The 13,694-nt window shown below is 38.3% G+C and overlaps 1 protein-coding gene across 1 annotated transcript in view; it reads right to left on the reverse strand.

Annotated features, from left to right (window-relative positions):
- GFM1 (G elongation factor, mitochondrial 1) overlaps positions 1–13,694 on the reverse strand; it is a 39,456-nt gene that overhangs the window by 24,530 nt on the left and 1,232 nt on the right. Inside the window, exons 2-11 of the mRNA XM_004682304.2 lie at positions 13,459–13,611; positions 12,341–12,473; positions 11,737–11,941; positions 10,261–10,377; positions 8,076–8,226; positions 6,538–6,695; positions 5,896–5,980; positions 3,513–3,650; positions 1,991–2,092; positions 455–511 (exon numbers count right to left, since the gene is read on the reverse strand). Of these exons, the coding sequence (XP_004682361.1) occupies positions 455–511; positions 1,991–2,092; positions 3,513–3,650; positions 5,896–5,980; positions 6,538–6,695; positions 8,076–8,226; positions 10,261–10,377; positions 11,737–11,941; positions 12,341–12,473; positions 13,459–13,611 (1,299 nt within the window). The remainder of the gene's footprint in view (positions 1–454; positions 512–1,990; positions 2,093–3,512; positions 3,651–5,895; positions 5,981–6,537; positions 6,696–8,075; positions 8,227–10,260; positions 10,378–11,736; positions 11,942–12,340; positions 12,474–13,458; positions 13,612–13,694) is intronic.

Genomic DNA, 13,694 nt, shown 5'->3' on the forward strand with positions numbered 1-13,694 from the left:
AGGTGCAAACAAAACCTATTGAATTTTGGTTTTGGAAAAAGTTAAATGGCACTGACTCAAATCATGAAACTTTTATTTGAAAGTGAGAACAAGTCTTTTTTGCAGGTTTTCCATGTTATATAACTAGACACTTACTTTACAATTTCCACAAATTTAGAAATGTATTATTATATAATGGACAATTTATGCAGTATTCTAATGGACTTAATAGTGAGGTTTCATGGTAACTTAGAACTAATGCCCGTGTTTCTCCTTTTCTCTCTTCAGGATCTGATGTAGGTTATGATTACTATTCTGGAGTCAATAATGAAGTAATGAAGGACAGTTTATGAATACTACTAAAGCACCTAGCACTAAAAGAGGAAACAGAGGGCCTGAGATGGCTGATTTCATGGAGAGATATGACAGAGTTGCAGTCTATTGGTATATTAGAGCTTACAGATCAAATACCTACCTTGTTAGAAGCCTTCATCGCTATTGAAATGACAGGCTCAGGAACATGAATTGACTCCTAAAATTTTTTTTTAAAGAACAAACAATTCAAATACAATACTGTAGAGATAGGGGTAGATTAATTTTGATATGCTACTTTCTAACAGAACAAAGGGTAAACACAGTCAACATTTTTAGGTTAGGCAGTATGTATCTTGGTGGCCTGCTTTAAATAAATATGTAAGTAAATAAAGGTGTTCATTTAGATCATCTCCTCCCAAAGTAAGAAAAATAAATCTATTTATTAATTGTTTAACACCTTTAAGTTCTTGACACTTTCAATTTAGCATAGTCATTACAATCCACATGCTGAGAGGTGGAATTCCTGTTTACTAACGGAGGCAAACCACTATTGCCATCTTATTCTACTGAATCAAAATGTAGAACAATCACTGAAAAGAAAAACAGCAAGGACACCGCATTCTTTAAATGTATGATACCTCACTTAATCAATCACAGCTTTGAGATATCATTATCCACAATTTATAAATAAAGTCATTAAAGTCTTAGAAAAGAGAATCACCTAGCCTAAGGCCAGTAGTTAGTATAAGGCAGAGGTGAGCCTAAACGAGGTTTCAAAGCTTGGGCACTTTTCCACAAACTCTAGTTCTTTCATATTACAGATGATAAATGTTTTTAGAAGATCTGATCAATAATACAAAATAACTCCTTATGAAAACTCCCTGTCTGCCAAGCCAGACAGTAACAGAATATTTTATACCAAAAACCTAATCATAAATCATGACTTCATCATGTACAGTAAATACCATAGTGCTCAGAGATTAGAGGAACCAGTCCTTATGTAAATGACCGGTTGCAAATCCCTTTACTGCATGACCTGTCCCTTTGCGCTCAATTTAGGGAATTCAGGAGAGGGACCAGTCTTACAAACTAATGGTTATACTGTAGGAGAACTGCCCTCTTCTGAGGACAAAAAAGGAAAGTGAGTAAAGGGGACAAAGAGTCAGGAACCAACCACTTCTCTTCAGGGTACCCTCACTGGTGAAGTGGGACAGGCACACTACAGTGTAGGCAGATGCAAAGGCACCCTGCTGAGGTGCTGGCCTTCGGAGTCCTGTTCTGTTATCCCTAAGCCTAGTCTTAATGTTACCATCGGGCCTTGCAATTCTCTCGGGGAATGGCGGAAAGGGCCTACTTCTTGCTGCTACCAGGGAGTACTTTCATCAGGATTAACCTGATTACAGCCAATCCAGGAATTGTGGGTAGGTAGGTCTCAGAGAGAGGACTTAGAGCCACATAGTTCAGCTGTAACTAGTGGAGCTTTTCCCTCTATGCTTAACTTCAAAGGGTCACAGAATTATTTTACTATAAAAAACCAATTACAACAGCTTAAACTGCAAGATTGGCTCACTGACATTCAAAGAGCCATGGCCTGTCTATGCTTAGACAGAGACACCCAAAGAAAACTTCTGTGGTTGTTTTACTAAAGTACTGTAAGTACTACAAAAACTTGAAGAAACTTGAAATGTTAACTTACCATAGACAGGCCACTACTGTCTCTGTTTGTGAATGTGTCTCCACTAGCACAGTCAATGCCAAACAATGCACAGATGTCTCCTGCAAACACTTGTTCAACATCCTATTAAAGAAATAACACAAAATGATTCTTGCAAGTGATACAAATCAGAATATGGTAACTAAAAAGTAACTGCACAATGCATACATGTAAAAAACAAACATGACAGGACCTAACCATGAATACCACAAAGAATGAGTTTGGTAGAACCTATGTTACACCACCATCAAACATGGCAAGGCATTTCTTAATCAGTGTCCTACTTAACCCATATGCAATCAACAAGATTTTACTATAAATGGAAACGCAGAGCTAATGGCAGGATCGGTAGTACTGACAGAAAAGACTTTGGTTTAACAATGAGATACATGTAACAAAGATGTACAAGAAAAAGCTGCAAAGGAAGTTGTGAAAACAAAAGCAGGAGAATGGAGCCTATTGTACTTAGAATCTTTATTTCTAAATTCTGAACAGATGCAAACAGTCAAAAAAAAACAGGAAATCTAAGAACAAAGCATTAGTGCCTCTAAGTTTCCTAGTTTTGTCCTTTAATATTGACAGTTCATTCATAACAGCTGTGGCTATACATGTGTCTCTCTTTAATGGTTACACAGCTGTACAGTTCTCACAGCTGTGATAATCACTACGCCCTGTAGCCTGCCACCTGCTGTCCATATTCACAAATAGCAAATGCTCTCTGAGTTTGAAAGCGTGCCTGTTCATCTTCAGGACATACAAGTTACAGACACCAAAAAATTGTTGAATGTCATAAGATTTTGCTTAGATCGATAAATTCACCCACGAATATAGAGCTGAAGCAAGAAAGAGAGGGAGTAGAAGCCAACCTCACACTAGATACTCCTGAATCTGCCACAAAAGACAGATTCAGACCTAATCTAAATACTTAAGACACACTAAAGCTTATCTCCCAGATCAGATCTTAAGAAGTTTTGTATGTTCAGATGGATTTCGGAACCTCAGTACTCTTGTGGGGATCTACAACAGGAATAAGAAGTGCTAGGGTTAACACAGGGCTTTCACAACATCCAGATTTCTGAAAAGTAAATTTACTGAACAATGTAGGAAATTGCTTATAAATCTATTACTTATAAATCTATCATTCTCACCTTTGACAACCAGAGTTCCACTGTCCCAAATACCTTTCCTATTCTCTGTAACGACAGCTCTTAAGGAAAGTGTCGAATCTTATGTACTGAGCCCCAGGGAATTTCAAGTAAATGTCTCTTCTCCTTAACCTTAACCACTGAGAAAATATATTTAACTCATGGTAAAGAATGTGCTCTTAACATCTGCTAACATGAAAGTGTGATGTCAGAAATACAGCCCCGCTAAGTAGGAGAGAGAGAGCTAGGAGTGCTTTCCAACTAGAAGTGATTTCTTGTGTGCTCAAAGCACACGGAGCTAGTCCAATCTCCCCTGCGCGGGGGAATCGCTCGTCTCGCAGAGCTGCCCGGGCACTTGCCTCCATCGAGTCCGCGTGCATGCGCACCAGCCGCTGTACCCGCACCTTCTTTCCTGTCCTTGTGTTATAGATGGTATCGCCCTTCTTCAGCTCTCCTTGATAATTGCGGACATAAGTTAACTGTCCAAATCGACCTGCCTAGAATGCAAAAAGAATGAAACATCAGAGGAAAACTTCACAACTTACCTTAGAATAATCCCTCGCGATTTCAGTAGCAGATCTTGTCTGCATGCTCAGGTTTGCTCTCATAAACTACTTTACCATAAGCTTTGAGCATGCATGATGGTAGATCTTTCTGGTATCTTACTCCAAGATGTGCTTCTGCTTCATCCAAAATAAGCCATTAGAATTTTAATAGTTATACACTAAAATTCTATTATTGTATAAAATTTTTATAAAATAATTTTATAAAAATTATAAAATTGTCTTATATTAGTTTGTAAGATCAGTTTAGTACTAAAGACACAGAACAAAAATAAAGTATGACTGCTAGAAACACATCATCAGAAATGGTAAGACTACTATACATCTAAATAAACCCAACAATAATCTAGAAAACTATATAAATAAAAGTTCACTGAATGTAAAATGAATAATCAATGGTGAATTACTTCTAAATACCGACACTAAACAGTTTAAATATACATGTAATGGCTGAAAATCATATTCACACTAATTTTTTTTAAAAGATTTATTTATTTATGCAACTTCTAGAACTAGGGTACAAGCTAGAGGTGTGGAGGGTACCAAGACTCAGCAGAGAAAGAGTGGGGAGCAGTGGGTGAGAAAGGAGAGGTCTGCGGTGCCATGTGGGTCATCTCCAGGGCCAGGGATCTAACTGGCACTGAAGCGACTGCCGCTAGCTTGCAGTGCTGCACTTTAACCTGCTGAGCCACCAGATAGGGCCCCATATTCACATTAATTTATAGGTTTAACACAACAGCTAGCAAAATCCCAAGAACAACTGTGAAATATTTGTTTTAGATGAATATATTGGTAAAAATAGAAATCTTGGTGTTTCCAAGTAGATGGCAGCAAACTTAAGGTAACAGAATCACCTCTTCCAAACATCTGCAACTAGACTTCAGTAAAACAAAGCCAAACCCAAGGGAAAAACTGACAACCACAGCTCAATCTAGGAACAATGGCCTGGGAAGAGGGACAGGAAGAACTGCCAGTGAACTCTGTAACAATGGGGGTAGTGCGGCCCAGAGAGTGAAGGAGGCAGCCACACCGGGATCCCTGCAGCTGTTGCCTTGGGTACATGCCTACATCAGTTAACGAAAAGTAAAAACTAAGATTTCATCAGCACCTAACTGAACATGAAAGGAATTTCAAAGGATTATGAAGCAACAGAACAATACGAAGACAGAACCATTAGATACCTTAATCAATTAAGAAGATGAGAGTAACAATGTTGTCCAAGAAAACAAATCAGAAACCAGATGTCCAAAGGATTATACAAATAGCCATCATATACTAACCTAAGTAGAATCCACAAACAAAATTTAATAGAACAAATAATACAGGGCCTCCCTGGTGGTGCAGGGGTTAAAGTCTTAAAACTATAAAGCTATCACCAGCAACTGCCACATGAGTTCCAACCCTGGCCAGGGAGCTGACCCACATAGCATAGCAGACCTCTCCTGTCTTGCCCATTGCTCCCTCAGCAGTGTATTTCAGTTAGATTCTCCTGTTCTGCCCCCCCCTTCTGTCTCTGGAGAATCCTCTCCGCCTGCGCCTGTATTCTGCACCTAGCTCTTGTATGAATAAATAAATAAAAACAAATCTTAAAAAAAAAAAAAAAAAAAGACAACCCCCCTAAACCAAAACACACTCAAAAGATAACAAAATGGCAACTGAACACAAGGCTCAATAATCACCTTACACACAAGTGGCCTGAATCCAATCAAAAGATGTGGAGTGACTGAATGGGATTTCAAAATAAAGTCCAACCTTTTGCCGCTTATAAGAAACCCACCTTACAAATGAAGACAAGCCCTGACTTAGACTGAACGGCTGGAATACAATTATATAGATAGCAACCAAACACATTCAGGAACAGCTATACTTCTATCTGATAAAACAGACTTCCAATAAGAAAGGCAGAGATGGACACTATATTATGATTAATGATCTAAATAAGAAATAACACCTATTAATACACCTATACCAAAAGATGGAGCACCAAAATACATAAGACAATTATTAGTAGAACTAAAGAGATACTGGTAACAGACTACTATTAGGGGACTTTAATATCCATTTACAACAATAGATCAAAGATAACAAGTAAGAATGAAGTGCCTTAAATGAGCAAACAGGTCTAAAAGAAAAGACAAATCCTACATACAGTAGTTAGCTACATTAGGAAGCAACTTACCTCCAGTTTAAAAGCCAGGCCTACAAATGGGTGGGAACTGTCTCTTTTTGAGTTCATTAAGATTTTGGTTTTCTCTTTTGAGTCACTTAAAAGAAAAGAAAGGTAAATGCATGATACAGTATTTAATATTAATTTGCGATCAGTTTGCTCTTCAAGGATTATGAATTGAGAAAACATACAACTGCTAAATATTTCAGACCTCATTCATAAGTGATATTTCACTGAATAACTCTTCTGGGTTACTCTCAAGGTCAGTTACTACATTGTGAGAAGACCAGAAGAGACTGGCAAAAAAATAAAATAAAATAAAATAAAAATAGTAATAATAATTAATGAGCCTGAAAAGACTTGAACTTTTTTTTTAACATGACCGACATAGCTGGCCCCAAATAATGAAATTTTCTGATGTAAATCTTTAAACGTTACAAAATTCTAAGTCACAAATAGGAACTAATTTACTAAGCATTTTTTCCCCTAAGTGTCAAAACTGTTAACTAAACAGAAAGGTGACATTTATAAATTATGAAAAAAAGGAAAAGGCACAACCATAACCCAATGATAAGGACTATTGTTACATTCTTTCATGGTACACAAATGTTAAATTATTTCTGCACAAACTAAGATTCCACTTCCAGGACTTACTCCTCCTGATTGAGAATAGCGTAATTCTGGACCTCTGATGGATTTGGGAGGTATTCTAAAACAGCATCTAAAAGAGGCTGAACTCCTTTGTTCTTCAAGGCACTTCCCAAAAAGACAGGAGTAAACGATCTATTTAGAGTAGCTCTTCGAATTGCAAGCTACAAAAGAAAAATATTTAATGATCAATCTTGAAAACTGCACTTTGTGTTTCAGTTCAATGACAAACAAGCGAGTGCCATGAGTGAACACCCGTTGGAGTACTGGCCCTAGTAGACACGACAGCACATCTCGGTAACTTGAGTTCCAGATACAAGGGGGAGAAAAAGTAAAAGAAATGATCTGTTCATTTTTCACACTAAGAAGCAATTTCAATTCTTTCAGAATGTCAATAATTTTCCTTTTGGTGCTACACACACACAAAATGGTCAAGTAGAATGTATGCTAACAACTGTGTAGAGTGAAGGGAAAAGTAATACACATAAACCAAAAAGAAAATCTCTGGAAAGTTATGCCAGAAACTATTAACTGGTAACATGTTTCAGGGAGGGAGCAGAGAACTGAGCAAATGGGAAACTGGGAGATTTTTCTACTGTTAAAACCACATGAAAATATCTTGTACCAAAAAACACTTAACTAACTTTCCCCCTTATACATGGAAGCCAAATAGTAAATTATGGGCTATGATAGTAACTGGCTCAACAGTAACCCTCAGGGACACCTTCAGTGGCCTCTGGCACTCCCCTGGCTGAGCCAGCAGTGCACTGTAACTCTAGCAGCACTGATTGCCACTGCAGAAATACAGAGTTGCCACCCAATTTCCCAGTTCCCAGGAAAAGGCAGAAAACTAGCTCTCCTAAAAATGCTTAAAGCAAAACATCATAACCACAATTTCTAAACATTGCAAAGAAAAGTAGAACATCTGAGCATGATAAAAGGAAGTATAAAGAGACAATGAGCACAGGAGGAAGCAATTACTCTTTGAAATTTGCTTTTGCTATTTATTGCTTGGAGTCAGAAGAGGGTAAGTCTTTAACTATTTATGTTCGTCTGGGTCAGCTGGCCACACCATGACCGTCTACAGTTCTCTATTACGCAAGTACATGTATGAATGTTCTGATTTGTATCACTTGCAAGAATCATTTTGTGTTATTTCTTTAATAGGATGTTGAACAAGTGTTTGCAGGAGACATCTGTGCATTGTTTGGCATTGACTGTGCTAGTGGAGACACATTCACAAACAGACAGTAGTGGCCTGTCTATGTAAGTTAACATTTCAAAGCTGTTCATCAATTCAGTTTCAAAAGTTTTTGTAGTACTTACAGTACTTTAGTAAAACAACCACAGAAGTTTTCTTTGGGTGTCTCTGTCTAAGTATAGACAGGCCATGGCTCTTTGAATGTCAGTTAGCCAAGCTTGCAATTTAAGCTGTTGTAATTGGTTTTTTATAGTAAAATAATTCCGTGACCCTTCGAAGTCCTCATTCTGCCCCTCCATTCTGTTTTTCTTGTTAATATCTGCCTTAGTTTGGGAGCACTTGCCTTTAAGTCAGAAACTGAAGGGACTTTTTCTTCAAGGAACATCTCACCAAGCTGTTCATCGGAATTGGCAACACATTCTATCAGCTCCTTCCGGTGGTCAGCTGCTGCTGCCCTGAATTCTGCAGGAATTTCCCCATATCGAACAGTTTGACTAAGAAAGGAAATAATTTGGTTTTTAAAGAACATTCAATTAAAATACAGTGTTAATAAAAAAAGTCAAAATAGTATCGCATTAAAATGGCAAATGAGACTAACACATATCTTTTAACACTCAGACATACTAGTGGTAAAAAAAAAACAAAACTTTAAACAGGCAAAGCAAAGCAAATTGCTTAAGAATGTATGATGAATAAATGAATGAGCCAAGGTTCAAAGCCAATCTGACTCCAAAACCCTATTAGTTTGTCAAAATTCTATTAACCAAGTTAATCAGAACATCAGTCTCCAACAAGCAGAATTAAAGACCCAGTTACCCCCTACCACTAATAACAAACTCAGTCATACTATTTTTAACATAGAATAGCTCATTTTGGAATAAAAAAAATTAGTATTTTTTGATTCTTGATCCTCTAGAGGCTGAATAGGCAACAACAACAGATAAAATAAACAAAACTGAAAAATGGAAAAACCTGATATTTAAAAGGTTTTCAAAGTATTTCTTTAAAAATGGAAACTAATTTCAAGAAATATTTTTTTAAAATACCCAACATTTAAAAAGTAAAAGAAATCAATTGCAAACAAACATAAACAATTCTTATTATCCTAAAGAACGCCCTCTACTGGCTTCAGAGTTTAATCTCATCCGTCCTGGTAAACTTGTTCGTAGCCTTTCATGTCAAAATCAACTATGGAGTCCTTTCAAAATATACCTAAGCAGTGGCCTAGAGCTGGACAAAGCAGTATGCAAACCTAAAAAAATAAAACTGCCTCTTGGGCCTTACACTCTAAGGAATGATTGACTAAGTCTGTTACTATTGAGTTGTCACGACAAAGTGAGAGACTTGCTTCGGCTCATTCTCTTTCCCTACCTATGAGGTAGCTGATGAACTACAGAACTCAACTGAACACAACAGTGCCCTCACCATGTATAAGCTAGCAACCCTGTTCTGTAGCAAAGACCTTTATAGAAAATGCTAGGTCCTCTGGAACCACCCCTCAGAAAGAAAGTGCACATATACACAACTCCTTAGGTTGTCTAGATCAATGCACGCAAAGTGTGATGTGCTCATCTGCAACGTAGCAATACCTGGGAGCTTTCCTAAAATGCAAACTCAAGGCCCCATCCTAGAGCCACTGACATAATCTCTGAGGATGGATCCAGGAATGTTTATTTGAACAAGCTCTCCAGATGATTATTCCTCTTTTTTTTTTAAAATAAAGATTTATTTATGCATACAGAATGAGGGTGCAGGCCAGAGGTACAGGGGCAGCGAGAAAACCCACCAGAGACAGAGTGGGGAACAGAACAGGCCGAATGAGGAAGCACACTGCTGAGGGGAGCAGCGGACCAAACAGGCGAGGTCTGCCGCACCATGTGGATCACCTCTGGGGATGAGCACCGAACTCACACTCAAGTGGCTGCAGTTTGCTTGCAGTGCTGCACCTTAACCCACTGCACCACTGGGAAGGATCACTCTCCAGATGACTTTTCTATATGTCAAGATTTGAGATCCACTGGACAATTACAAGGTCACTTAAAAGTGACTGACAGACCAAATGTCACACAAGTTACCAATGCTCAAACCATACTTGTACAATTTTAACAGCTTCTGCGTATTAATCTTATCTTTGCAAACCCCATGAAGTAGGCAGAACAAGTATTTGATTAGTTTTCTGCCCAATTTTTATCACAATACCCATATACATAGCAGTTGCTCCATAAAATTTGTAGAATGAATGAATAAATGAACAAGTAAAAAAAGAGGTAATAGCCCAAGCTATTATGTGGCCTTCTACCACATCCACGTGATAATGGGATATAAAAAGTCACATATTCTTCCTTAGAATTAGTGTACTGAAACAGGAAACAGCTGGGACTATGGACATGAAAACCATCATCTTAGAGGATACTCTTCCAGTCACATTAAAAAAACAACAAAACCCTCTTTATTTTAAAGAATTCATCCTTTTCTTCTCTGTGATTCTTTTTAAAATATACTATTTTGAGTCGGTTTCAAACACTTACCCAAAGTCTCCATCAAAATAGATGGCTCGTTCCTCAATAAGATCTATAATTCCCTTAAACGCGCCCTCCAAACCAATGGGTAGCTGCACAAATGCTGCATTATGGCTAAGTTTAGACCTGAAAAGTAAAAATACAAATGTTTACCTCTTTTTTTCTTCTAAACCCTTGAAATGACGAAACAGAAAAAGAAATCAGCAGCAGAAGCTGTGCCCCAACTAGTGGTCAGTGATAGATAGTTAGGGACAGACTGACATACTCAGGAAGCCATACCCCTTCAGCAAACAAAAAGAACTGTAAAATTAGTGTTTTTCCACTAAGACCAAATACCGCGAATCAGAAACTGCAGTGGGAAATGGGTGGGTGGCCAGGAATTAAAGAATGGCAGGACAGTCATGCCCACATCTCATTGATCAGCTGACTCTGGAGAAGCGGAGCCGAGCTACCTTAAGAGGAAGTTGTAGAGGAAAACTTCCAGAGTAGGCATTAAAGTCAGGCTTTCCTTATCGGCCTGTACCCCAATCAGGCACACACCCTGAACAGCAGCCGTGCTCATGGCAGCATTCTTAGGAAATCCACTCAGTACCACCTACAGTCTAGAATGTAAATCTCATCTATAACTATGATTCAATAACTAAGAATCACCTAGTACTTGAGGAAAGCAAACATTTGAGAGATGAATGTTCAAGAACAATACTAGTAAAAAAGTTACTAGAAGAAAATAAAGTTCTGAAAATTAGCTCTATTAATAAAGATAATGCAATACAAGAGTATATATGGAAATTAACTATATAATTGTTGAACTTAAAAAAAGAACAGTCTAACTGATAGGAAGAATCAAAGTGCCCCAATGCAACTGACTTGACCTCAGACATTCTTAGTCTTTCCAAGAAAAATGCCACTGTCACATCCATCAGCTCTGCCATGTAGGGCCAGAGTAGGAGCGCTACAACTCCATCTATGTCTACAGAAGGTAGAGAATGAAACACCAACTCATTTCAAAGACAGTGTGAAATATACAGAAAGCAGGTGTTGCCTCTGTCCCAGCAAAAGCATCATCACATGAAAGCAAGGAGACATGGGTGCTCCCTGGGGAGGATCCTCTAGATTTGTCTAAATAAACACAAAAGTACTTTTAAAAGCTATTCTAGGTTATAACTTTTTCAATTCTTGTAAAATAGTATGAACTGCCAGATTGTTTTCTGAATTCACCTTCAACCTCCCTACAAATTTAAATATGTGCCCCATGTTCCGAGGAGGTTAATGAGATGACACCACAAAACAAAATACTGCCCTCTATGCTCTGCATTAAGTCACAGAAAAATGTTAAAGATGAAGTTCCCTTTTTTTGTTGTTTATTTATTTATTTAAAAAAGGAGGGGGATAAGAAAAGGATAAAGCTTAATGACACTGGTTTAGCTACTCGTTGGATATAAGGTCTTTTACCCAAACTGCTCCTTCCTTTCTATGATTCGGTACCTCATTTGCTGCAGGGCCCTGGCTGGGTTAGAGCCCATTCGGTCCAGTTTGTTGATGAAAGTCAGAAAGGGAACACCGTAGCGCTTCATCTGACGATTAACAGTCATGGTCTGGCACTGCACCCCTCCAACGGCGCAGAGGACGAGAATCGCTCCATCCAACACTCGAAGGGCCCTTTCAACTTCTATAGTGAAGTCCACATGTCCTACAGGAGACAAAGACGTGTGTGGGGTCCAAAAGCAGTCTCAATCAAAAAGTTCTGTCTTTGTTCATAAGTCTTTTAGTTAGAAGGCAGATTCCTTAAACCACCAGTCTTAATCACTCACCACCGGATCCAGGGCCCAAGAAGATCACTTCAAAATGGGGCACCAGCACCTCTGTAACCACCAGCAACATGTGCACAAGAACTTTCCAACTCACTAATTTGTACTATTTTTCAAGGAAACAATGTAAGATAAATGCTATTGGCACCAAGACAGTTATATTTTAGGCTTTCGGTCATAATTTCGATGATATTTTGATATTCAACAATGAGTTGGATCACAATAAGGAATCATTGTGGTCTTGTAGAAACAGGCTTCAATAAAACGGTGAACTCACTCACCAGGAGTATCTATAATGTTGATATTGACATCTTTCCACATGGTGTAAGTGGCAGCTGACTGAATAGTGATTCCTCTTTGTCGCTCCAATTCCATGGAATCCATAACAGCACCAACTCCATCTTTACCTTTCACCTAAATGCAAAGAAAGGCATTCAGATCTCATATTCCAAGAAGGTAAGAAATCTTTACCGATGTTGAACCAGAGCAGTTAAAAGATACAAGTTCAAAAAGGGCGAACCATCTAAGTACATTATCTCATGAGACAGAACACTGACTGGAGGTTTCACGTAACCCTTGTTTCACTGCCTTCCCAGGAGCTACCACAGCAATGGGGTCTACTGCAGAGGCACTGCCTCTCCACACTGTCCCTGCCCAACAGCCTGGCAGTCTGTCAGCGGGTGTTCAGACAAAGGATCTTTCTGGGCTGTGCTACATGTGGTGCTGAAGCCTTGGTAGAAAGGATTCAACTTCTAAAGTATACGACTTAGCAAAATGACTTTATTTTTTAATTGAGGTAACAGTGGTTTACAAGACTGCATGTGATTCCAAGGCATGGGATCATACCTCAGATACATGTCACCAGACCACACTCACCACTAGCGCACCCCAGTCCACTACAATCCACGGTGCCCTCTTCCCACTTTCACAAAATAACCTTTATTGGAAGAAATGTTTTTAATTGGACAGCTATGCTATTCATGAATATGGTAATTTCTTCAAAGGAGTTAAGATTTTTCATATTTTTTATTTTGATGAATGCATTCAACTATTACATTTATATTATATACCATCTTGAAGTCCTGGCCCAACTAATATAATGAATATTTCCCTACATAATAAAAAAATTTTGTAAGTATTATTTTAGTGCAACTTATAGCTACACCATATTGACTTAACAATCTTAAGAGACAGCCTACCTGAGTCTCCCCAGTTGATGGTCTCTAGACAGAGTGCTGAGAGCAGTATTTCAAGTCAACATCAACTACCCTCCTTGTGATAAAACGTTAATTCAAGAACCAGTTATCATTCTTTTAATCTTCCAGATTGTGTGAAGTTTATTAAATCATAACTGCCAAATAACTAAACCCAAACCCTAAATTAACCATGCAGCACAAACCTCATGCATTTTTGCAATTCTGCCGGTGTAGTAAAGCACTCGTTCTGTTAATGTAGTTTTCCCTGAATCAATATGTGCTGAAATTCCAATATTTCGTATTTTTTCATTAGGAATCACCCCTGAAGAACACCATCTGCAGGCCTTCCACTTAACCTGAAAAGATGAGAGTTCTGTTCAATGTTCTTTGTCTTTTATGAGAAATAAAGTTATGCATCAGAATGGATTTGGGAGGCATG

The sequence above is a fragment of the Condylura cristata genome, unplaced genomic scaffold (genome assembly GCF_000260355.1).
Source record: "Condylura cristata isolate star-nosed mole 26May11 unplaced genomic scaffold, ConCri1.0 scaffold00014, whole genome shotgun sequence".
NCBI classification, from domain to species: domain Eukaryota; kingdom Metazoa; phylum Chordata; class Mammalia; order Eulipotyphla; family Talpidae; genus Condylura; species Condylura cristata.